This window comes from Pyrus communis, chromosome 5, assembly GCF_963583255.1.
Source record: "Pyrus communis chromosome 5, drPyrComm1.1, whole genome shotgun sequence".
In the NCBI taxonomy this organism is placed as follows: Eukaryota; Viridiplantae; Streptophyta; class Magnoliopsida; order Rosales; family Rosaceae; genus Pyrus; species Pyrus communis.
Window position 1 is genome coordinate 20307841 of NC_084807.1, and position 25811 is coordinate 20333651.

A 25811-nucleotide genomic window follows, 5' to 3' on the forward strand; every position below is an offset into this window, starting at 1 on the left:
ATATATACATATACATATATATAGGAAATCTTTAAGGGAAGGGATCCTTATTTCTTTTTTCTTTTTTTTTGTAAAAATGGAGATTAGTTGTGGAGTTCACACTACATTAAACTTTAAAGATCTGAACCGTTTATTTTTCAAATTGCACCTCATAGATCATCCTTGCAAAATATTAGCCAAATCGGAAATGTTTAAGACATCTATTTTTTATTTTTTATTTTTTGGTTAGAAAAGGAAATACATTAAGACATCTAATTGGGTTCAAAGAAATTAACGAATACTTTGTTATATAAGAAACAATGAAATTTTATTTTGATAATTAAATAGGCAAATGGTTTCGGATTGAATTGAATTTTTGCAAGGATGATCTATGAATTGAGACTTACAAAATAGATGAACTGACACGCCTGACCCTGATATTCCCCGAACACCAGGGTAGGCATGTTATGGCCAACACCCGAAGGTGACGAAGCCACATTAGAATGCATGAGAACAAGAAATAAATAAGACTTATAAATTTAAATATAACAAATATGCATTTAAGGAACGTATTCAGAGCATACAACTAATCTAGAACACTAAAAAGAAATAATATAAAATTGAATGAACAAAGGAGTGGGTCCTACACTGAGAGGACTTCAAGATGCCAATGCGGAAGTACCTTGATGCCGGGATAGTACGCCTCGATTCTAAGTCCTGAAGGGGCGCAAAATAAACATGAGTGGACCAAGTTAATATATATAATATTGAAATAGTTATCAACACACTAACCCGTTTAATGAAAACTCAATAGCATAATATGTAGTACGTTTTCCGAAAACCCTAGCATGCCATAAAACCTTTCATGAAACATATTTCGTATATAGTGTGCTAGCTAGTGATATCAATATCAGTATCTCTCGGCCCAAAGCCATCTTTGTATACCTCTTGCCAGCCATATATCTCCTTCAGCTAGATATCTCCCTCGCCCGTAGGTAGAACCATGACCACTAGATACACATAAAACCATTGAACATAGACTTTCCAAACATAGGTATATATATCTCAAAAACATCTTCATAGTATAAAGCCATCCATCATCTATACTATAAAGAAGTGTGCAAAAGCATGTTCATAAGCAATATAAAGTCATCCATCATCTATACTACAAAGAACATGAGTTCGATAAAATATGGTAATTCAAAATATTCTCAATAAGCATAATATCTCACAAAACGTTTCATAAAACGTAATCATTTAATCATGTTTTCCATGTATGCATTTCTACTATTAAAACATGCATTTTAGAAGTGGTCCACTCACAGATATTCCGTTGTCAAAGAGTCGTGTGAAATAGGAAGAACGGAATCGCCGCTAATAATCATACCTAAGCACATAAATGGTCCAATTAATAAAATTCTATTCAAACGAATGAATTTGGGAAAACGAACATCAAAAACGGATTAAGAATGTCGAATTACCCTAAGAAAGGTCCCGGGTAAATTTTGAAAAAGTCAACACAAGAATATTCCAAAAATATTCCACATAATATTCCATTTGGGTTGGGCTGGCCCAGCCGGTTTTGGGCCTAGACTTTGGGCTGGTTCCTTAATTGGGTTTTGGGTTTTGTAAGGGCTTGGGCTCAACAACCCCGCCCAGGGACAATGGGTTTATGCTTTGGGCTAAAGGACTTGGGTTTTAGGTTTTGGGTTTTGGGCTTGGGTTAATTAAGGCCCAAGGTTTGGGTTGGCTACACTGGGCCGGTTTAAAATAGGGTTTTAGTTGCCTGGGGCACAGTTTCAGGGCTGGGTTCTAAGGCCCAACGATCTAGGTTTAAGGGGCCAAGGGCCCATTTGTTAGGTGGGTCGTCGGACCTCAAGAAAAAGAAGGCCGAAACACGGCCAGGAATTTCCATAGCTCCGATAGCGCTCGAAACATAACCAAAAGTCACCATTTTAGAACCAAAATAAAGGTAAGAAGACATAGGTTTGAAAACTACCAAAAGGAGGTCGTGACACGGCCGGAGTTGACTGTAAATCCACACGAAAGTAGCCGGGATCTGGAAAATTAATCTTCAATATCTCTGTGCGGTTTCGTCAACCAAAATTTACAAGAACGTGATCAAAAACCATCACAAGAATAAAAGAGAGGGTTTAGCATGTCTTGAGGCTTACCTAGTCGGAAAACCCAAGAACTCGCCGGAGAACTCACAACAACAGCACTAGCCACTACCACCATTTAACACCTAAAAGCAATATTAAAAAAAAAAAAAAAAAGAAAAAAAAACCCAAATAAAGTGAAAATACGAAAATACCCTTCTGCTCCGTAAATTTCGGGATGGGTTGTTACAGTTCGGATCGTTGAAGTTCGATGTAAAGTGAGCCCCACACCTAATTCCCATTTTTTTTTGAAAAAAAAAATGGGAATCCCTTTGCACATAGGGCCTATATATATATATATGTCTATGTATACACGGACAGATCCGGGACACCATTTTTTACATAGCTTTTGACTCACGTTTTTGTAGAGCCCACTTTGTATGTATTTCAACGATCCGAACCATCTATCTTTTATGTCTTCCCTCAAATATCATGTTTACCAAAAATCACCCAAATCTGAAACCATATGATCTTTGGATTAAGGGTTTAGAGTTTCTTTGTAGAGCCGGAATCATCCCTTTTATTCACTATAAATGAAAGTTTTAATGGTTTTAAATTTTTCTAATTTTTTGGAAATATGTCTTAATGGTAAAATTGTCACTTTGTAAAAAAAAATGGATGAGAATAAGCTTGTTGAAGATTTTTCTTTATTGGAGGCACGCTATCTCCCCTTAGAGTAAAACTCAAGCTTTAGGTTCTGAACCTATGTCAACTTGCTCCAACCCTTGGAGTAAAACTCAAATTTTAGGCTCTTAACCTACTCCAACTTGCTCCGACCATTGGGCCAAATATGAGTTTTAATCAAAAACTCATTTTTGGGGAAAATTTAGTCTAGAATTTCCCTTGGTAGTGGGTTGGCCCACCATATATGTGTTTTATATTCTTTTTTAGTGTTCCACAAGTTTCATGGTGTCGATTTAGTAATTTTTCAATATTTATCGAAATATAAATATTTTTTTGGTTAAAATGTTCATAAAATTAAATTAGGATAGTCTACAATTTTTTTTTTAATTTCAAAAAAAGTTACTTTCAAAAAAAAAAAATAATAACCATCCTAAATTTGTTCTTTAATAATCTCAGACAAAAATTTAACCTATAAGGGTTGGAGCAGAAAAACTATTTCTAGTTTAAAATCTAAATTTTATGGATTAAAAATTTAGGTTTTAACCCAAGGTTAGAGATGGTCTAAGGATTACCATTTTTTTCTCTCTTTCTTGTTTTCTATTTTAATCTTATTGAAAGTTATATATAGAATCTGTTAGTTTTCGTCTACTAGCATCGGCATTCAGATGTAAGGTTGAATTGTCTGGCCATCTTATGTGTTTTTCTAGTTAGTCGATAGATGCATGTTTCCTCTCATAAACCTAAATCCTTAATTTTGTTGGAGAAATAAGTTTAGGGTGTGCTTTTATTGCTTTTAATTTATAAATGATTTATTAATTTGCGAACTTCAACGTGTCTATAGAGAAAAGAATCTTGTGGCAGATAGTTTTAGCAACTCATAGTCTTGATTTAGATTTAGGTAATTTTTATTTTGATACTCCTCCTTCTTGTTCAGTTAGTTTCATTTGTAAGTATCAACTTGGAATGTCCCGGTCTAGATTTATTATTGAATAGATTTGTCTGGACTCTTACTTTTAGCCCCGTTTTTCAACCAAAAAAAAAAAAAACCAAGATGATTATAAATAAGAATGTCCATTCAAATTAACCAACAAGATTGCTAGCAAAGAGAACCCATATTTGACCTAATAAACGCCTTCGAAGTAGACATAAAATCAAATATACGGATGAACTTAAAAAATATTTAAAAATAAAAATATTTGTACCACATTTATTGGTTATCTTATCTAATCATTACAGTCTACCGAGAGGGTTGGAGTCGTGTGAGAGAGATCTCATGAAGCATTGGTCTAAGATTAGGGGACTCCATACGACCATGGTGAGAGATTAGGCGCGTGGTATGCTTGATTATCCCTTGGGCGCTTGGCTTGGCCGACGCTTTTGCCGCTACTGGCTGGCAGGACCAGCAGCACTACACAATCAATGACACAAAAAGTCAAAAGCCCCAAACCTAACTATCTATCAAGCTATATAATACAAAGGTGTCCTCTCTACGAAGACTAGTGGCCTCTAATTAACAATAATAATATCAATTAAATAATAGTTAACCATAATAATTAATTACTCTTTACTGGTTCATCACACAGAATGTGAGCTAGCCCTTTCTCTCTGGTTCTGATTCTTTAAGCGCACAGCACACAGAAATACATGTACAAGAAATTTTTATACAGGACATCTTTAAGGGAAGGAATCTTTATTTTTTTTTTTATAAAAATAGAGATTAGTTTTAGGGTCCACATTTTATCGAACTTTAACGATCCGAATAGTCTTATTTTCAAGTTGCACATTATAGACCATCCTTGCAAAATATTAGTCAATTCGAAAATATTTGAGGCATCTAATTAAGTTTAAAGAAATTAAAGAATACTTTGCTATAAGAAAAATATTAAAATTTCATCGTGATAATTAAAAAGACAAATGATTTCAGATTGTACTGAATTTTTTCACGGATAATATATGAATGTAGGCTTAAAAAATAGACGATTCGAATCTTTGAAATTCAATGTGGAGTAGGTCCCACAACTGATCTCCATTTTTTGAATAAAATAGGGATCTTTTGCCTTAAACGTGTAGACATCGAAATTTCGAATTTTTTCGTGTTTACAAAAGGGCCTGTATATATACATATACATATGCATATGCATGTGCATACAAAGAGAGATAGAGATTGCTCTCAAAAAATTATTGAAGACAAGGACAAGCTCACATGACCTAAAACCTCATCTTTCATGGGCCCCTTCGTATAAAACTTTCTTCTCCTTCTTCTGATTCCTCTCTCCATCTCTCTCCTCTCAGACATAGTAGTTTTCTTCTAAACAAGAAAAATGGAAGACGGAATTTGATGTTTTGCTTCTCATTCTAGAGCTTCACAAAAGGTAATTAGCCACTCAATTAAACAGTAAATTTAACCATATATGTGCGTGTGTGTGTGTGTGTGTGTGTGTCTCTCCCTCTCTATCTCTCTAGCTTGGTAGCATAGTTTGGTCAACACTAATATACCAAGAAGCTAGTTTACTACTTCATGACCTTATCGTTAAGCCGTCCATGACTAATTTTGTCACGTTTTATTAGGGTTTGCGTTTTTCCTGTTGTGGTCAAGGAAGGCACCGACCCTCTTTTGTGGATGATGAGACTCTCAGACTTTAGGGCCTCAGAGATCTGATCAGAAGCACAAAATGATAACAATTTTCAAAAGGGTATAATTTCTGGTGAGCATGCTAGCCAGTTTTTAATAAACAAAAATTTCCTTATTATTTTATTTAATTTTTTATTTACTACACTAATCAGGTGATAGGGTTTTGGATAATATTGCAAATTATTGTGATAACAAGATCATGGAATTTATGCAAAGATATCAGAAGGGGTATTCTGACAAAGAAGACCAAGATCAAGATCTAGAACAAGAAGATCAAGAGGAAGAGGAGGATATAATCACCACCAGTAAGTTTTCTTCATCATCATCTCATACTTCAACTAACAGCAATTATGGGTCCTCACCAAAGTACAAAGCCATCCTTTTTCCTCCTCCTCCTGACCACCAGCAGCAGTACGGCCAGCAAAAGCCGCGGCTTAATATTCAGAATCACGGCTCTCCGGAAGCCATAAACTTCATGGACTTATCACTAAACAAAGATATTCAGGCTCCTGAGGGTGGTACTGACGAAAATTACTGGCCTGCGAGCTGCGAAAGGGAGCACTTGTTTGCGAAGGTTGTGACGCCGAGCGATGTAGGGAAGCTCAACCGCCTAGTTATTCCGAAGCAGCATGCCGAGCGGTACTTCCCGCTGGACTCATCATCAAACGAGAAGGGATTGTTTTTGAATTTTCAAGACCGGATGGGGAAGCCGTGGCGATTTAGGTACTCTTATTGGAATAGCAGCCAGAGCTACGTCATAACGAAAGGGTGGAGCCGTTTTGTGAAGGAGAAGAAGCTGGATGCCGGCGACATTGTGTCGTTTGAGCGCGGGGTTGGGGAATCCGGTAAGGACAGGTTGTTTATTGACTGGAGGCGGCGCCCTCCCCCTCCTCCTCCACCTCAGCTACATCATCATAACCATTACGCTGGAGGCAGGTTTTACTCGCTGCTGCAGAGGCCACTGCCTTCGTCTGTGATATCGTCTATGCCTCTTAGACACCGCGAACATTTTCTTCATTCGAACAACAACGTTCATCACCCGTACCACCACCACCACCATGACCATCAGATCATGAATCAACAATATTTACCGCATCAGATTCATCAGTTGCAAGGTGGAAGAGGTCATCACGTGATTCATCATCAATATCCAAGGGTTATCGATTCGGTTCCGCTTTATCAGCATGGTAATTATAGGAGTTCTACTACTAGTACTAGTAGTGAAAATGCTAGTGTTGCTTCAGCTGGTAAAAAGCTTAGGCTTTTTGGTGTGAACATGGAATGCTCAAGTAGTCCAACCGAAAAGGAGGATCATCAAGAATGTCAGATATTGTCTTCAACAGCAATACCCTACCATCATCATCATCATCATAATCTTCCATCTTCGACGTCTTCGCTGGCTTCTGCTCCGCTTCAATTCATGAGGCTGCCCAATACAAGTAGTAGTAGTACTCCACCAGACCATCACTTCCTCTCAAACAAAGGGAAATCTACAACTACTTCGTTGTCGTTTTATTTGAATCCCTAGAGAGTTTTTGATTGTTTGCTGTTGAAGGACGACTTTTCGATCTTCACTAGTTCACTTTCCTCTTCAATTAAAATCTAAAGGTACCCCAATGGATAATGATTCCCCACAGGTCTAGCTGAAGATCAGCTGCCTTTCAAAGAAAGGAACAATCTACTTTACTTGTCGTTTTATTTGGACATATATGGTGATCCCAAGCTAGCTAGCAAAGAGTTCATTTTATGTGAATTTGCAGGTCAATATATTATAAACAGAAGTGAACAAGCATTTTCCTTACATCAGTTACGTACTAGTAGTTGAATTTGCAGTTTCAGTTTATCAGAGTACTACTACTACTGCAGCTGCATTTCTTTTTGCCTTACATATATAACTGATTAGCTGATTTGCGCTTGAGCCTTACTGTATGCATACACATTTATATATGCACTCTCCTTACTACTACACAATGCACACCTAGCTACCAACATCCCACCAAAATTTAAGAGTAAAAAGGTTGAAATTTGATGAGAAAGTTTGCCCCTCAAAGATTGTACATTTTTTTGGCTGAAAATATTAATTGTATATTATTTAGTTCTCGTTACTAATTAATACATTGAAATATAAAGTTCAACTTTCTTCTCCTCAATTACTAGTTTGAATACTGCTGTTATATGTGTATGTAGCAGTAGCTGCAACATGCTTGATATGGACAATTAAATTAAATTAAATTTGTTTCTTTAGGATGTGCATGTAGAGTGTTTAATTACTATTTGCTGCTGCAGCTGCAGCTAATTAAATTAGGCACCCTTTACAGTAGGGCTAAGTGCAGAAAGCTCACTGATGTAAAAGGGTACATCTGTTCATCTGTGTTCTTAATTAGTAACTTTATTTCAAAGTTTTTCTAGTGTTATGGCCAAGTACACACACACACACACACACATATATATATATATATATATAGTTATATAGTTATTGCCCCTACCTTTCAGCTTGTTATTACCTTGGTAATTCATGTTTTAATTTCGCTTATGATATATCCAGCCTGTTTTGAAATTGTCTTGATATCGATACTGCAAAAACCAGGCAGCTGCTAGAGTTTAACTAGGTGTAAATTAAAACTAATACCATAAATCTGCCCCATATATACGATTAATTCCTTTTGCAAGACCAGTTTAAATAATTTTTTCTGTAAATTAAGCAGTTCTCGTGTAATATTAACCTCTATATATCTATGTAGAATTATATATTTTTTGCAATATAGTTATATATATCTATAAGAGAATGTATACATATAGTCTAACCATCTCACTTAATTAGTAAATTTACTTGATTATGTACTCCTATATATATTAATCTTCAACACCATTGGTAATTATCATGGATTATTTCATGCAGACATGAGTCTTAAAAAGAATAGCAATCATTTATTAGTTTACATATGATGAAGAAGATTTTTATAATTAGTACTAAACTTGTTTGTAACCTTAACTAATTTGTAACTACACTAATTAATCACATCTCCTTTCGTTAATCTTCATGCGCTAGCTATATATCTAATGCTAGTTTCCATATTAAACACTGCACTCTAACATGTTAGCTTATTCTCTACACTAGCTGGCAATGGCATGCCAAAATTGGATTTATAAACTGGTTAATTGCTAAAAGACCGGCTAGGGCTCCATATTATAGTTCATTTAATAGAACTAAGTTTTTCTTTTTAAAGAGAGAAATAAGAGGTAATTAATAAGAAGGATGTACTGCATGTAGAGGAACAGGTGATAATCTGAAACAAATTACTACCCAAAAAACAGTTAAGTAAACTAAGATCAATGCATAATATGAACTTATTATATATGTAATGTAAAATTGTTATATGTGAGGACTTAAATTTAGGATTAATGCTATTAATCAGTAGGATAATGTTAGGGATACCAAATTTTAAACTAAATTTGCAAACCAAATAATATGTCACCAATATGAAATAAACACGTTCATCAACACTTAAGTAAGAATCTAATCATCAACATCCACATCAACATGTTATAAAATTTGGTTTAAAAATTGGAAATATTTTTCTCACCACAATAAACTATGATATGTATGCTCACCACCCTAGTTATCATCGTTAGATAAGTTTGAATTTCGAGATTCGTGTAATGCATAGACAAAAATCTCAAAATTAAAACTCATCAAATTTTGTTCAAATCTATATTTGAGATACAACACACACACATATATATAATTTTATTTTTTTTCCCAAAGGAATGATACAAACTAGAACTACATGTATTTATTTGCAGAATTCCATTGTTACAACATCAAACACCTTACTGTAACTTAACAAGATTGTTGTGCAGGCCACGAAAAATCAGGATTATGATTGATTGTTTTCACAGCCGCTTGCCGTTAATCTTCCTGATCAGCTTCAACTTGGTCTAGGGTTAGGGTTACTGTGTTGCTCATGAAATCAAAAACCCTAATTTGATCCTGTTGGTAAAGTATTCAAATGGCAATCAACCCTAGCAATGCTCCTCGTTAATTTAAGGACGCATCAACAAAAATCCACACTTGAAAAATGAAATTTAGAAGCTATATCGACATTATGTATAAAAAGAAAAGTATAAATACAGCAAGGTGAGTTTATTGGAACGATCATATACCATGCCAACTGGTAATCAAGTCTAGCTAGCAATGGTCTCTGGAGAGTGCCCATCCTATATATGGCCTATATATGTACAGCAAGGAAGTCTATGTAGGTTATCTAGGCTTAATATTAGAAGGCACAATGATGATGGTGATGAACATGTCACATGGCTAAAGGTAGAAGACAAATCCTAATATGCTGCACGCAAGCGCAAGCGCGCAATTTTTCGTACTTATTTCTCACCAGTCTCAAAATACGTTAAGCTATGCCAAGATGCAAGCATACTGACTCTTTTTAACTGGGCACAAACTTGCATGGACCACATTAGGGCTCTAGCCAACTTTCTCTTCTACGATTGTTTACTAAGATCAAAATTGCAAGGGCACGAAGAGAGAGAGACTATTGAGGGTTTGTGGTAAGAATTTTAAATGCATCCGTAGTAATATTGGGGGTGTACTGTATGGAGTTTAATAGACTTTACTTGACTCTCAAATTTAAGTGTATTCAATAAGAATTTTAGGAGTCAACAAAAGTCACCCTACATTGAATCAATAAAATGTTCATTTGAAAATGACTGAAAGCGCTTTAAATAAAAAGTTTTTTTGCTCCAACTTTTTGGAGGGAAGCACTTCAAGTGTTATATCAAGATTCATTTGAGTTTTTACTAAAAATTGATTCCAAAAACATTTTCACCAAAATAGTTTTCAGTCATTTTAAAAATATTTTTAAATGAGTCCAAAGACTTTTATGACTTCGAAAAAGTCTATGAAAGTATCTTGTGGTATTCAATTATGACTTTTTGTGAGTCTTCAAAACTTCATGTGCATTCAAAATCTCATTGATTTTAAGCTTTTTATGTTTATTTATTTATTTATTATTTTTTTTTTTAAAGTCATGGTTTTGATGGACTTGATTGCTTTTATAGTAAGTTTTTTGTCACTACAAATCCAACCTCTTCCCCTAAATTTTACCATAATGCAATGACTATCATTATCACTACTCCCACCACCGTGTCGCCACTACCACCCTTTTACCATAACCATCTCCTCCACCTCGACATCCACTGCCACCACTATCACCGTCGCCCCAGCCATCCCATCTTCATGAGCATATTTTCCAACCCTACTATGATCTCGACCGACGCTATCATCACTACCACCATCATCACCACCGCCCCTATTCCTACTCCTTCCCACCCCACCACTGCAATCACCACCTCTATTATTATCGCCATCACCAAATACACTAATTTTACAACGACTATCTTGCCAACAATCATCACATGTCACTTTTTTTTTTTTTGGGTCAAGGGTTTACTTTATTTATAACACAAGAGATTGCATAAGAGAATGCCCAAATATAATAAACACACAAACAAAAAGATGGACTTCTATTGTAACCCAACAGCCCAAAACATAGTTTTGAGCCCTAAATAAGAAAAACACCAAAGCAAACCCTAGCAGCTTCCTACCTCCGCTGCCAACCCGCTTACCGAACGAACATCCCCTACACCCATCTGAAATCAAAATAACTAAAGCCCCAAAGCTGGATGAAAAAAGAGCTACAGCAGGACCCCAAAACAGAGCCCCAATCTCCTCCACAGCAATAGCCGCCACAAATCAAAGGAAGCCAGCGGGAAAAAACCCACTAGCAACCGTACCAACAAAGGCAAACCAAAGTAAGGAGCTCATAGTACATCGAATGCGAACCCATAGTAAATAGGGTAATTGCAAATTGGTTTGATTTTTCTGTGAATAGGGTAATTGCAAGGCAGTTGCAGACGAGTACATCGAATGCGAACCCATAGTAAAGCTCCTATTTTTTTCTTTAATTTTTTTCCTTCAAAATTCAACAAATTTGTTACATTTTTTGTTGTTTGCACTGCCAGATTATTCCGATTGATTCGATTCTGCACAAGACCAAAGCTTACACACATTTACTCTATAATGTCATCGACCCACAAGCTCCATCTTTCCAGGTACTGAAAATTATGCTGCTTTTTGCTTCTGGGGTTTTGCGGTTGTACTGTTTCTTTGAAAATTTGAGTTCCCAGGAGTTGCTTATTTGTTTTTTTGATACCCTTTCCAGAGTTTAATGTGGAAGTCGACTTTCGGGTTTCTTCTGTTGGATGCTTGTATCCATTACCATGCTTGTCATGATTTTGATTTTGGAAATTTGAATTTTGATTCTTTTTGCAAAATATGTGTTTTTATATGCATTGGGTGCCTTAGCAATATGTATAGGTAGGAGTCTCTTCCTGGAAAGAAGCAAGGAAGAATGGGGCTTGTTCATGAGCTTCGCTTTGTTACTTTGGAGATTTCAAAAGGTTGGTGGAATTTTTACTGGATTTCACGGGTTTCATGCATCTAGGATGGTATATTATAAGTTTTAACAGATGGTTAAAATGTTCCCATTTCAGTCTCCTATGATAAGAAATGTTGTTCCTATTTCAGATGCTGATGGATATTGTCTTTGGAATATCATGTTTTTTTCAACCTTTGTACTCGCGATGAGGATTCTTTTCAGCGCATTCCCCAGACCGCTCAGGTAACATTTCTTGTTGATACTTCTCAGGATGACAGTGAATTTATATCAAGATTTTAACTGAGGCATCTCCTTATTTACATGTCTGTTTGGAAACTTGTTCAAGAAGCACTCCTGTTTGATCAGTCGGTAAAATGCGTGATGATGGGTGCTCAAGCTTATACTGAGAATAATAATGATTAGGAATTTGGTCAGGCTTAAGTTGATATGGTTCAAGAGCACAGTTTGAAGTTTAGGGAAAAATATTATAGAACACATAAGAAAGAAAGACAATTTGTGTTCACCCGTGAGTCATGGTTTAAAAGATAAGTGGATTGTTGTAGCCAATAGATACATACATATTTACAAACCCTAACATATGAATGTGTGATATTGTCAATTCTGGAACAGGTATAAAGAGCTTCTGCTGGCAATATTTATTTCAAGTTACTTCAAGATGTTTCTTATTGCAATGATGGTATAGTTCGGAAATCAAATAGCCTGTTTTTCTTTCTTGCATATTTGTACTTTTCTCCAATATACTTGATTACACTCAACGCATATCTAATGTAAGGATGCGTTATGCGTTCTACAGGGATGGGAATGTCCTGTGATTTTGATCATTGATTTATTTGTTTCATCATCCAACACTGGCACTCAAAGGTCAGATGATAATGTATTTACAGTCCTGGACATGTTTTCAAAGTTTGCAATTTTCAATGCATATTTTCATTAACTAAGACTCTATGTATGTGTCAACTTTACCAGCGAAGTATCATCACAAATTTGTTATGGCAAAATGCTATTGCTAGATGCTCATTCATCCGATTACTTTAGGTCTAAGGATTACACATATTGTTTTATGATATAGAATAGATGTCCTGCTTCGATTTGATGCGGAGGTGTGCGTTAGATAACATTAGGTTTACTTAGCATAGACTCTTACTCTAAGGATGGCCAACTGCAGCTGAATATTCTTCTTTTCTTCTTTGTTTGAAGCAGTGATAACTCGGTCACCTATGAGTAGATGTATAGCGGCCTGCTTCAGTGCTCATGTGGTAAAGTTTTTGGTCACATAGAGGTGCTGGAGTTGGGAACTTTGAGATCTTAAATCATTGTTTGTTGAATTCTCTCCCTGCATCGAAATGCAGCATTTCTTTGGACTCGTATTCTCATTTACTAATCATTTGAACAAATAGATCAATACTTCCAGCAAAGGCGGTGGTGGTGTTGAGTGCTGTAATATGTGGTGTAAGTATATAAGATGTGTATGGTACTGTTATGAAATAGAGCAGTGCATATATTTTTTTTTCCACCTATGTACATTGGACTAATCCGTTCAGTTCTCCTTGGTGTATTAATATGAATTTTCAGCTTTACGTCTTAACCCGTGGATGGCCGCTTAGTACTACAATATAGTGATTTCCCTCTTCACTGGAAGGTCTTAGGTTCGAAAAATGACAGGTTTGATGCTACTTTATGCTGACTGCAGGGCTTAACACAAAATTCTACTCTCCTTTCGTACTCAAAAGTTGTAACTTGGATTGGATGCCCGAAGGAGGCACGAAAAGTTAAATCACATGACAATGCTTGGTTGACCTAAGATACCATCACATTGATGCATAAACATTGTGGGTTCAAATATGAGGAGAGAATATAACACACAACACTCCATTGAAATTTGAAATGTTCGAAAACAAACAACATTAACATACAGGAAAGCAGAAATGCTGCACAGGAACGCAGCAGCTGATACAGGGAAATTAATTAAAGCAATATTTACATAAGATGGGTGTTTAATTCTGAAGGTTATCATAGGATTAAACCCAATCATAATCATCCGATTTTGATAATGATTGTAATTACTACTCCATTAGGGATGGAACCTCAAATTTCAGTACCAACAACCAAGACATCACCATTAGTGTCTGGTCATTGTAATATATTTGAGACCCCAGCAGCCATGTTGCAGCAGATCCTGTAGAACGCCATTTCCAGAATAATCGCCTATGGAACGAAAGACTCAGTTCGAGTCTAGAACTAGAACTTGGTATTGAGGTTTTATACCATTCCCCATCGGGGACTTGATTGATGGCTTTGAGGAGATGCTTCGGTGAAAGAACCCTATAGTTGCCTGCTTCAAAACCGTATGCTTCCAAGACTCGGTTTTTGTTTTCTTCCAGGGCAGATGAAGAGCAATGCAATACTCTGCAGCTTCCCTAACCTGCAAATAGAGTTAACAGAAATCAAATTAAGTTGAGTGAAAACGGAAAATAGCCTCCCGAAGCTTCAATACAAGAGCTTTTATTAACTATTTCAGATTTGATTGCTCACCTTGTCTTGCGATACAGCTTTGCAGTCGGATTCTTCTCAGAGCAACTCCCAGTGGCTAGATGCGAGTGGATGATGGTTGAAGACAATTTTACTGAGTTCCTAACGATTTTGGATGAAGAAAGTAGACTATTTGAAGACAATTTGCTGAGGTTCGACTTTTGATGAAGAGAGTGCATTATTTGAAGACAACTTTGCAGTCGGATTCTTCTCAAAGCAACTCCCAGTGGCTGGATGCGAATGGATGATGGTTGAAGACAATTTTGCTGAGTTCCTTACGATTTTTGATGAAGAAGGTAAGCTATTTGAAGAAGATTTTGCTGAGGTTTGTACACTTTTGATGAAGACAACTATGCTGAGGATGATTTGTAGTTCTGCTGACAGGGGAGACATGGTCTCCAAACAACTGCTTCTGTGAAAAGACATCTTTGCTTTATCTGGACTCGTCGGGGGAGAGTAGATTTCCAGATGTTTTCTCAAACACAGGCTTTTGCTGCTGTTTCTTTGAACTAACATGTTCACCTAACAAGGTTTGAAGTTTCTAAAACTAGGGAATGCTAAAAAATGGCCAAAAAGAACAAGAACAGGCTTCGCTAACCTACATCGTTGTCCTGGACATGATCGTCCAAAACTAGCAGAAGAAGTTTCTGATGCCTAAAGTTCCTGAAATGTAGCTAAGGGTGTAGATAAGGGCGATGTTTTACTCATGCTATTGCTGTTTTCCGATACTACGATCTTGTTGTTTTTCAATAACTAAGATCTTGCTGTTCACTAGCTATGCTGATGTGTTTCTTGAATGGGTAATACCGACTAAACCTATCTTGCTGCGTTTCTTACTCCGCAGTTGCTATCCTAGACTGGTGCTCGTGACTCATAGAGTCACCAAAATCCTGTATGTTGTTTCTTCCCAGGATACTAACTTACTAATCCTGGTCAACAATGATAAACCAAGGACTATGGGAAAAAAGCTGCGATCTCCGTATCTTCTAGAGACGGCAACTCATCAATGCATCCAATATATTTACTGGAAAGCACAAATTCTCCCAAATCCGTGTTCATTGGTGACATCAACAAGTAACCAAACGGACCCATAAGCTCTTCTGGATTAAAAAAAGCCTGGATTAAGAATCATAAAGAGAAAGCGTTAAGTTTTGATGTAATTTTGTGCTCTATATTAGAAAGTTCATATAAAATGAAGGAAACAACTTCTCACCTCTGAAATCCTTTCATCTGTAGCTCGATCTTGAACACCATTAGCGAGTTTGCTGACTTGTTCATAGCGATCATTGGTTGAAATACTATTCTTGTATTCAGGAGAAGAACTATTATCCGGGATTAAAGATTGCTGCTTTGTGCAATCTCCATAGACATTGGGATCAATTCCATGCCTACTGTGTAATGGCTGCTGCAGTGTGTAGGGGCAGTAATCCTGTGGTTGATGTGGCTGTGGTGACTGCAGTGGCTGCAGCGTGGAGGGGCGGTAGTCTTGTGGTTGATGTGGCTGCGGTGGCTGATGTGGCTGTGGTGACTGCGGTGGCTGATGTGGCTGTGGTGACTGCAGTGGCTGCAGTGTGGAGGGGCAGTAATCCTGTGGCTGGTATGGCGGCAGAGTCTGATATGTCTGTGGTGTCTGCGGTGGCTGCAGCGGTTGAGAGGGTGAATTTGGAACTTCCCCCTCAGCACACAACTGGTGGATTAAGAATCACAAACAAGCAGGTGTTAAACTTTGGTAGGCTTTGCATGTTCATACAAAACATGTGGAAAAAGCATATGATTATCTCACCTCTCGAACCATATCAGATGCAACTGGATCATCAGAATCATTGAATTTCCAGCCACCAGTTTCATCATCACTATCAACGGTCAAAATGCCATTGCAGTCCATAGGACAAGAACCATCTGGAGACTCAGACCTATTAACATCTCCTGGCTCTTTGGATCCCAAATGTTCCACTGGCTCCACAATCACATCACTTACAGCATCTCGATCTTCTTCAAAATTCGCTCCCGAATCAGCTAATTCGCCGCGGATTGAATCAACCTTCGGCTCCTTATAACCAGCTGACTTGTTCTTCAGACGGCAGATGACAAGGTCCATCCGCTTGGTGGGTTTAGAACCCGCCTCAGTTTCAGTGAGATAATACTCATGTAATATCCAATCGGTCTTCGTTGCATTGGCCACACGACCTAAATAGAAGGTCAGAGTCCTCTTCATCCCAATCACAGCTTTGGACCGTTCGGCCTTGATCTCACGTTCCTTGCCTGTGATCTTGTAAAAGCCTTCGTCTGTGGCCCGGTTACAGCGAGTGCTGTTGGCGTACTTGTAATCGGGCCGGCTGAAGAAGAATTCTGAAATCCAACAACAAAAACAAAATGTTCAGAATTTGAAACCAACCACTCCAATTCTTGAAGTACAAAATCACAAAAACTGAAAAAAGATCATTACAACATAAACTAAATATTGAAATGTGAAGCCAACCAAACTTCAAATCTTGAAGGAAAAAAAAAACAGCACAAAGATTGAAAATTTACGTAAACAACGTCATAATCCATCAGAAACAAGATACGGGTAGTGAAGAGAAAGTAAGATACAATAATTGGTTACCTGGAAGATCGCCGGGATCGTACTTGCTGACATCGATTTCACGGATGAAGTGGCGGAAACGGGAGTCGGTGCCCTCTATCTTCTTCCTCAAGTAGTAGCTAACCAGCGACTCATCAGTGGGGTAGAATCTGAACCCAGGTAGTGGGATCACATTCACACTCACTGCATCTCCTTCTTCAGCTGTCATGCCGCTGCGGTTGCTGCTGCTACTGCTCATCTCTCTCTCTCTCTCTCTCTCCCCCCGATCGAACTGTGATTATTGTTTGGATTGCGTGGGGAAGCAGCATTTCATCGGTGTTGTATTTATATACACTTAATACACTCATCAAAGACCCACTTATCACTCGAAGCACTGGTGTTTTGAAAGTTGACTAGTGCTTTTTCCTAGTCTTTGAGCTTATGGCGTAAGTTCATCTTTTGCTCCCTACACTTTTGGGGTTTATTTCATTTTGGTCTTCCAACCTTTTCTTATCAGTTTCTTTTATTCGAGTAATATACTGGAGTCCAATTTAAATTACATTGTGATAAATTTTAACTTTAGTAACGAGAGAAGAGGAAGAGCATACTGTTCTAGCTAACTTGGTTACGCTTAATTTATACGATGTTAATTACAAATCAATTTTAACTTAAGCGACGTGAGAATATTACACTGTTCTAACTAACTTGGCTATGCTTAATTTTTCGACAAGAAACAACAACGAGATTTCATTAATCAACCAACACCATTACACCATTACAGAGGTGCCAACCACTTGGAACCTAAACTTTTTTTTTAACAAATTATATTATCTACACTAAGAAGGCAGGAGAGTGGGCTACCTAAGTCTCATAATGAGCTAAGAATCAAATCTGAAATCTCTCGCTTACCAATGAAGAGGAAAATCACTAACTGTAGTACTAAGTGGCGAACCCAAACCATTTATTAGGTTGTAAAGAATTGTCCTCATTTACCACACATTTTAAAAAAGCTAGGGGACCAATTTGGTTAAAAAAAAGTTCAAAGACCCAAATAGAACAAATACTAAAACTGAAGGTGCAAATTTATACTAAAGTCTTGAGCTTGTGATACAAGTTTACCTCAGTCACAAACATGGCTGCGACATATATGTGGATGACATCAACGTCTTTTAACGCGGAAGTTTTAAGTTTATAATTTTGTCCTGCCGTGGGAATCTTCTGATTCTTATCCGCCCCTCCTGAGGCAAACTGCACCTAACGGTTACAAGAATCATTTAGGTGGTTACACTTTTTTGCTATCTAACAGCTCATGTTGTGCCACATGGCTCAACCATTTTATTCTTATCAGCCCCTCTCGAAAGGTTGAGCTTTATCAACCTTGTCCAATATTTTTTGGAGGGAAGCATACGATCGGGAGAAGTCTGAGAACTTTCTAGACTCTGAAACATGGGTGCTTTGCTCACAAGTCACAAGAAATAATTGTTTAGAGTAGAGTGATAAGAATGTAGTTCCAACTGTCGGAACCCGACCAAAGTGAAGGGGTGTGGGACCAAAGAGTCAGTATTTGTCCGTACGAGGGATCGTCAAATTTCTTAGCAGACTAGCCTTCATGCATGCACTCATGCGCATGCAGAATACATTTTTTGAATTACAACTTGCTACGCTCGATTTACATGTTTTAAATGTATTTATATGTGTTAATTGCTTCAATAATTTTTTTTTTGAAAAAACAAAAGTCAAATATTTGAAGTAAATAAATAATATTTAAACATGCTAGAAGAAACCCCTCATAAACCAATCAAAGTAGATGAATCCACATAATAAAATCGGTTTTTTAATTTCCATATACATTCTATTGAATTTACATTAAGAATAGAGAAAATAATATTTAATAAACATCTGATTGTATTACATTATTACTAGCTCATTGTGAGATTAAGTCTACCCCTCCCTTTTAGTATAGAAATCATCATTTGTTAAAAATAAAAAATAAAAAAAAAAGGTCATTTGACAACTAATTGAATCACATTATTATGCTCGCGCAAAAGATTTTTTTTTTATTTTTTTTTTAATAATTGGCACGACATGTCTCTTAAGTGTTTAAAAATAGAAAAAATAATATAACTGATTGAATCACATTATTGTGCGTAGGTAAAGACCTTTTTTTTATTTATCACCAGCTGTACATGGCTCTTAAGATATTTTGAAAGTGTTTAAAAGTAGAGAAAATAATATTTAATAAACAACTGATTGGATCACATTATTGCTAACTCAAATCTGAAATCCAAAGTTCCACGTGAACAGAAGTTGAGTGCGCTGCCACGCGGGCCTCACCGCTTGCATGTTGTCGGCTCAAATGCCTAAACTTGCGTGTGAACTGCATGTGCCTGACGCAAAAAATTTATAAATCTGGGTGACGTCACTCTGACGTCAGACAGTCTCAAGCGAGGAGTCAGGTCATGCTCACCCAACTGCTCGGTCCTTGGGAGATGGGCCCACTAAATTGCCTTACTAATAGGCATGCGCTGGAGCCGATTTTAGAGGAATTGCGGGGATTTAATCGTGGGCCAATTTCGAGGGGTGGACATGCTCCAAGTAAGTAGAAGTATTTTTGCTCATCATTATTTAATGTGGTGTATGCTTATCATTTTATTTATTATTGTTAAATGAGTTTGAATTTCAAGATTCGTGTAGTAGATAGGAATAAATCATAAAATTTAAACTCATCAAACGATGATAAATAGGATAATGAGCATACACCACACTAAATAGTGATGAGCAAAAATGCACTTCAAGTGGGTTGAGCTTTGGTAAATTTCTCCAATATTTTTTTTTGGAGGGAACCACGTATTCCAGTGAATACACTACATCACTACGTTAACTGTGCATGTCCATGACAAGAATGGAAGTTCAAAGTACAACGGATGTCGAGTTTGTATATGGCTTACTTGTAATACTTGCGCATGTGTATAATTTAGATGAATTACACCAGGAGGAACTTATTTTGATTGGATTTTTTAAGAGCACGAGTGATTTACAAGAAGTAAAACTCCAACAACCTGTAAAAATTTGACAATTTAAAATATTTCAAATTAAGTTCTTCACAGTAACAATCTAACTCTTAACCATTCTTCTCTTCCCAACGTTTAATCTCAAATTCGCATTCTTCTTTGCCTCATTCATTGATTCATTGCTTTCATTTTGTCTATTACATTGGCAGCCATGATATTGAAATGCCCGGAACCAGTATTTAAGTGACAAAAATAGCAGAAAATATTTGAAGTAAAACGAAAAGCCAATACAAAATATTCCATGCAACATTCAAATGTTCGAAATAAACCACATTCACAAAAGCATTTTTCTTTTGATACAACATTCTCAAGGACATGATAATAAAAGCAATATTAACAAAGATACAAGTTTTGGTGTTTCACACTCAAAAAAGTAGGTCATTGATAAGTTTAAAACCTTCAATTTTGATCATACATGTTTTTTGAAATATAATTGTAACCACTACTCCATCGAGGATGGAACTCAAAGCTCCAACTTTCATAACCAAGACATCACATAAGTGTCTGGTTATGTTAATATATCAGTTGAGTCTTCAGCAGCCATGTAGCAGCAGCTCCTGTATAGTGAAGGTGGAACAAAGCAAATCCGCTTTTGATCGAAAATCATAGGACGTGGTTGGAATTGAAATGTTGTTACCCTGGACGATTTGATTTATCGCTTAATGGAGATGCTTCCGGGAAATTGAAAGAACCCTTCAAATTCGCTGCGCATTCCATGCCTGCCTGCTTCAGACGGTATGAGCAGACAGCAATACAATGCGCTAGCTGCAGCTTCACAGTCCTGCAGACAGAAATCAAATTAAGAACATCAGTGAACGTAGAAAATAGCTTCTCGGAGTCAAGGGTTAAGCATAAGACCATTCATTTAATCACTGTGATGTTTTCAGCTTGATTTTCTCACCTTGTTTCTTGAAACTGCTCTGCATTTGGATCCGTCTTGGAGCATCTCCATGGGGGTAAACAGGAATGGATGTTGGTGGATATTGCAGTTGTCTGAGGAATATCTGTAGTTGTGTTTATAGAAGAAGTACCGTCTTCGAATAATGCTTCTGAGAAAAGACATTATTACCTTATCTGGACTCGTTGGGTTCAGAGAATCCGGATAGCAGTTCAACCATTTGCATTTTCAGGTGTTCCTTTGTACCAACAAAAGTTCACCTAACAAGGTTGAAGTGTACAGGACTTGGAGATTATGTGACACACAACAATGATTCGGGCATAATTGTCCAAAACCAATACTGTGTGTCAAAGACTACATATCTTGGTTTCAGAAATGTAGATAATTGTGAGTGTCTTTCAATTATTTGTAGGAGAATATCACGATGTAATAATGCGAGTTTGAGACACATTCTTACAAGGCCCTCTTAATATTCTCCTACAGATAAGAGTATCGTTGTCATTAACGATATTGGAGTTTTCCTCCAATAGCTAACGCAGAATAATCTTTTGCACGTCCGTGGAGTAACTCAGCATTAGTATCACTGGTTTACTCCACTATACCCATCATACACCCATCCCAATGATTCTCATAGGTTGAAGCCATTGGAAAGAGTGTACGATGCCTCTGTTATTCAAGAACTTTGAGGGAAAAGAGTCGCAAGCTCCATATTTAAAGATTGCGACTCGTTGCGTCCAATACAGGTATTGGCAAGCAGAAGCTCTCCCAGTTCTGAGAACAATATTGGTGACTGCAATGGGTAATTCTGTAGCTGATCAAACGGTTGGAAGGGTGATCCCCGATTTTCTTCTGGCTGAGAATAAGCCTGGATGAAGAATCATGACAAGCAAGCGTTAAGTTTTGATGTACTTCTGGTGCACCATATTAAGTTCATGTAATAAAAATTCAGTCTAACCTCGGAAATCCTTTCATTTGCAGCACAATTTGGAGAATTATAAGCGATGTTGATAACTTGTTCGTTGTCATAATTGGTTGCAATGTTGTTCTTATTTGTAAGATAAAAACCATTATCCCCAATTGGAGATGGACAGTTACTGAATTCGCTGCTATGGGCATCTGGAACATCTCCCAGCTGGTGTTGCTGATGTGTTTGAGGTGGCTCGGGAGGAGGAAAGGGTGAATCCAAATCTTTTTGTAGCCCAGCAGGAAACTGCCATATTAAGATGGACAAAACAAAGCCAAGGTTAAATTCTGAGTAACTTCTTGTGTTTCGTATTACCAAGTTCACATCAGAAATCTTTAAAATGCGTATTCATCCTCACCTCCAGAATCACATCATTTAGAGCTTGATCAATAAAATAAGATGAAATACCGCTACTAGGTTCACCATCACCATGATTACCATTGCCAAGCACAGCAAGTTCTAGCTGTTTGTACGTCAGAATTTCCTCTGTGTCGGAAATCACATGATTCATTGCAGCAGCTTGATTATCAGTATTATAGGTTATGTAACCACCAGTACCAGGATCAACTGATTCATCACTACAGATATCAGGCGCATTTCCAAGCTGAGGTGGCTGATGCGGCCGAGGTGACTGGGGAAGAGGAAAGAGTGAATTCAGATATTCACCAGCTGAAGCACATGACTGCAATGTGTAATTCTGTAGCTGATCAAACCGTTGAAAGGGTGAACCCCAATTTTCTTCTGGCTGAGAATAAGCCTGGATGAAGAATCACGACCAGCAAGCGTTAAGTTTTGATGTATTTATGGTGCACCATATTAAGTTCACATAATAAAAAGTTCATTCTCACCTCGGAAATCCTTTCATTTGTAGCAAGATTTTGAGAATTATAAGCGATGTTGACAACTGGTTCATTATCATAATTGGTTGCAATGTTATTCTTAATAATATCATAAGAATCATTGTCCCCAATGGTAGATGGCCAGTTACTGAATTCGCCAATATGGACGTCCGGAAAATTTCCCAGCTGGTGTGGCTGAGGTGGATCGGGAGGAGATACGGGTGAATCCAAATCTTTTTCTAGCTGATCATAAAACTGCCATATTAAGATTCACCAAACAAAGCATAGTGTAAATTTTGATATACTTCTTGCAATTCGTATTACCAAAATCCACATCAGAATGTTTAAAAACAAGTATTCATCCTTACCTCCAGAGTCATATCATCTACAGCTTGATAATTAAAATCAGATGAAATGCCGATACCAGGTTCACCATCATCATGATCGCCACTGCCAAGCACAGCACGTTCTGGCTGTTTGTCTGCCAGAATTTCTTCTGTGTTGGGAACCATATGATTCATTGCAGCAGCTTGGTCATCAAAATTATAGGGGATGCAGCCACCAGTACCAGAACCAGGATCAACTAATTCATGACTATAGATATCAGGAGCATTTCCAAGCTGAGGGGGCTGATGCGGCTGATGTGGCTGATGTGGCTGAGGTGGCTCAGGAGGAGGAAAGAGTAAATCCAGAAATCCTCCTAGCGGAGCATATGACTGCCAGTGCCAGATTAAGAATCACAAAACAAGCAAGTGTTAAGTTTTGATACACTTCTTGTGCCACATATTAACATTTTACATCAGAAAATGTTCGGAAAAGTTCTTTTGTTCTTCATGAAAGATTAGCTCATGCCCGTCAAAGGTACAAAGTACTACTCTTAGTCATGAAGGAGAGAGGACCAACACATCCAGAAACCTCCCTCTGATTCCATGTTTATTAAAACGAAAAACAATAAAGATAAATACATACGGGGACATAAAACCAAACCTCATGAATCATGTCACGGAGAGCTTGATCAATAGAATCAGATGAGACACCGCCACCAGGTTCACCATGATCATGATTTCCACTGCCAAGTAGATCATCTTCTAGCTCTTTATATGTCAAAACTTCTTCTGTATCTGGAGTCATATGATTCATTGCAGCAGCAGAAGCGGTGTGATCATCTCTGGGACTAGAGGCAATGTAGCCACTATTACCAGGATCCGCTAAATCATCACAGACCGATGTACCCTCAGCTTTCTTTTTATCAGACTTAGAATCAACTGGCTTATACTTCAGGAGACAGAGAACATAGTCCCTCTTCAGATCCCTCTCCTGACGGGGACTAGAACCCTGCTTAGGTTTAGTGCAATAGTACTCGTGTATGATCCAGCCAGTCCTAACGGATTTAGACGCACCACCTTCTTGGAAGGTCTTGATTTGGAAGGTTAATGTCCTCTTTTTGCAAGTGAAGTATTTCAAGCTGATATCCCGCGGCTTGCCTGTGATCTTCCAAGAGCCATGCTCTGTGACTCTGTTGCAGCGAAGACTATTTATGTATTTGTAATCACACCAGCTGAAGGAGTACCACGCCTTAGCTTGAAAAACAGAATCAGGGAACATGTGTTCTGCAACACAAAGCAAGATAATGAAAATTTATAACGACTAAAGATTATATTGGATTGAATAACTCATTAGATTTAGGGTCCATTTGGTGCCTAGGATTTGATCGAATTGGATAACTCACAATCTTTAAGCTATGTTGATGGGATAAATGAAGAAATTTTGTCCACTTTGAAGGTAGAAGATGGATTACTCATAAGGAAACTTATTTCTTCCAATCACTACAAAATTGGCAGGATTTGAAGGAATAAGTTTCCTTCATGTCCAATCGCACATAATACCATCAGACATACCTTGAATGTGATGAGATATCCAACACAATCCAATCCTTCACACTGAACGATCCCTCGATGTAAGTTGAAGGAAGCAAAGAATGCAACTTCCAAGTTGAAGGTAGAAGACGGATTATTCATCAAGCCAACTTATCCCTCCTAATCCTACCATGGAAGGATTGGAAGGGACAAGTTCCCCCCATGACCAATTGATCTTCTACCTTCAATTGGGCACAAAATATCGGAAACTAACATCTATATCTTCATTCAACATCCATCCATTCAACCTAGTAACTCCTCCATCCAATCTAATCCTAGACGCCAAACGAGGTCCTAGTCTTGAACAAATAAAACAAGATTATGCATGCTCAAAAATCATACCGTGAAAAATAATATATACCTGGGTTTTAAAGAAAATGTGAGATAGAATAATGGGTTACCAGGTAAATCCCAAGGCTCGAACTTGCAGACATCGATGACAGGAAGGAAGTGGCAGGCTTGGGATTTCTGACTTTTCATCTTCTTCCTCAAGAAGTCTGCCATTTCCTTTTCAGTGGGATGGAATCTGATCGCAGCCACCATGTCCGGCACCGATTGTGCGGTTGTTGTTCTGGTGGTGGTGCTGCTGTTTTCCATCCCTCGTCCTTCTCCTTCAAATGTTTTATAATTTTTTTTTTGGTGAAGAAATGTTTCATAAAATTGTAAACAAGAAAAACAGATGTTTTTGTCTTCAGAAAAGAAAGCAGAAGTAGAGCAAGTGAAGTTGTACAGAAAGGTAAAGTCAGTGCCACTGTGCTCCTTGACTTCCAAGTATTCTTGATGGTGACAGAAATGGCTTTGAGTATGAACCTCACTCGCTTATAATCGTGTTTTTTAATTTATGAATAATGTTAGAAAAATTAGATTTGTAAATTAAATGATATGTGATTGTTAGAAATTGGATTATTACTTAAATATTAATGAATATACTTATTTATTGTTTATGACGTATTAATTTATTTATAAATTTAGTTTAAAATTTTAACCCTTCTAACTTTATCCGTTAGTTCAAAACATTAGTTAAGTTTATAATTTTGTCCTAAAATGGGAATCTTATGATTCTTATCAGCCCCTCTCGAAAGGTTGAGCTTTATCAACCTTCTCCAATATTTTATGGAGGGAAACATACAATGGGAAAAGTCGAGAACTTTCTAGACTCTGAAA

General features: G+C 37.3%; 4 protein-coding genes across 4 annotated transcripts; 2 read left to right on the forward strand and 2 right to left on the reverse strand.

Annotated features, from left to right (window-relative positions):
- The first annotated feature begins 5004 nt into the window (after window positions 1-5004).
- Window positions 5005-7182, forward strand: LOC137735582 (B3 domain-containing transcription factor NGA1-like). The gene is made up of 3 exons (XM_068475013.1): window positions 5005-5134; window positions 5331-5467; window positions 5547-7182. Exon 3 carries the CDS (start codon window positions 5594-5596, stop codon window positions 6920-6922), a length of 1329 nt encoding a protein of 442 aa, XP_068331114.1. The 5' UTR covers window positions 5005-5134; window positions 5331-5467; window positions 5547-5593; the 3' UTR covers window positions 6923-7182.
- A 4093-nt stretch (window positions 7183-11275) lies between these two features.
- Window positions 11276-13219, forward strand: LOC137735579 (protein ARV 1-like). Its single transcript, XM_068475010.1, has 8 exons — window positions 11276-11348; window positions 11431-11520; window positions 11631-11676; window positions 11786-11868; window positions 11996-12089; window positions 12477-12543; window positions 12661-12728; window positions 13068-13219. Exons 4-8 carry the CDS (start codon window positions 11820-11822, stop codon window positions 13090-13092), a joined length of 303 nt encoding a protein of 100 aa, XP_068331111.1. The 5' UTR covers window positions 11276-11348; window positions 11431-11520; window positions 11631-11676; window positions 11786-11819; the 3' UTR covers window positions 13093-13219.
- A 345-nt stretch (window positions 13220-13564) lies between these two features.
- LOC137735138 (NAC domain-containing protein 68-like) lies at window positions 13565-17276 on the reverse strand. The gene is made up of 5 exons (XM_068474524.1): window positions 17002-17276; window positions 16180-16745; window positions 15610-16083; window positions 14400-15512; window positions 13565-14289 (listed from the first exon to the last, which is right to left on the reverse strand). Exons 1-4 carry the CDS (start codon window positions 17216-17218, stop codon window positions 15351-15353), a joined length of 1419 nt encoding a protein of 472 aa, XP_068330625.1. The 5' UTR covers window positions 17219-17276; the 3' UTR covers window positions 13565-14289; window positions 14400-15350.
- A 2975-nt stretch (window positions 17277-20251) lies between these two features.
- LOC137734374 (uncharacterized) lies at window positions 20252-25244 on the reverse strand. Its single transcript, XM_068473651.1, has 8 exons — window positions 25049-25244; window positions 23719-24341; window positions 23100-23447; window positions 22741-22986; window positions 22251-22649; window positions 21884-22138; window positions 20932-21793; window positions 20252-20811 (listed from the first exon to the last, which is right to left on the reverse strand). Exons 1-7 carry the CDS (start codon window positions 25242-25244, stop codon window positions 21602-21604), a joined length of 2259 nt encoding a protein of 752 aa, XP_068329752.1. The 3' UTR covers window positions 20252-20811; window positions 20932-21601.
- Between the last annotated feature and the right edge of the window lie 567 nt (window positions 25245-25811).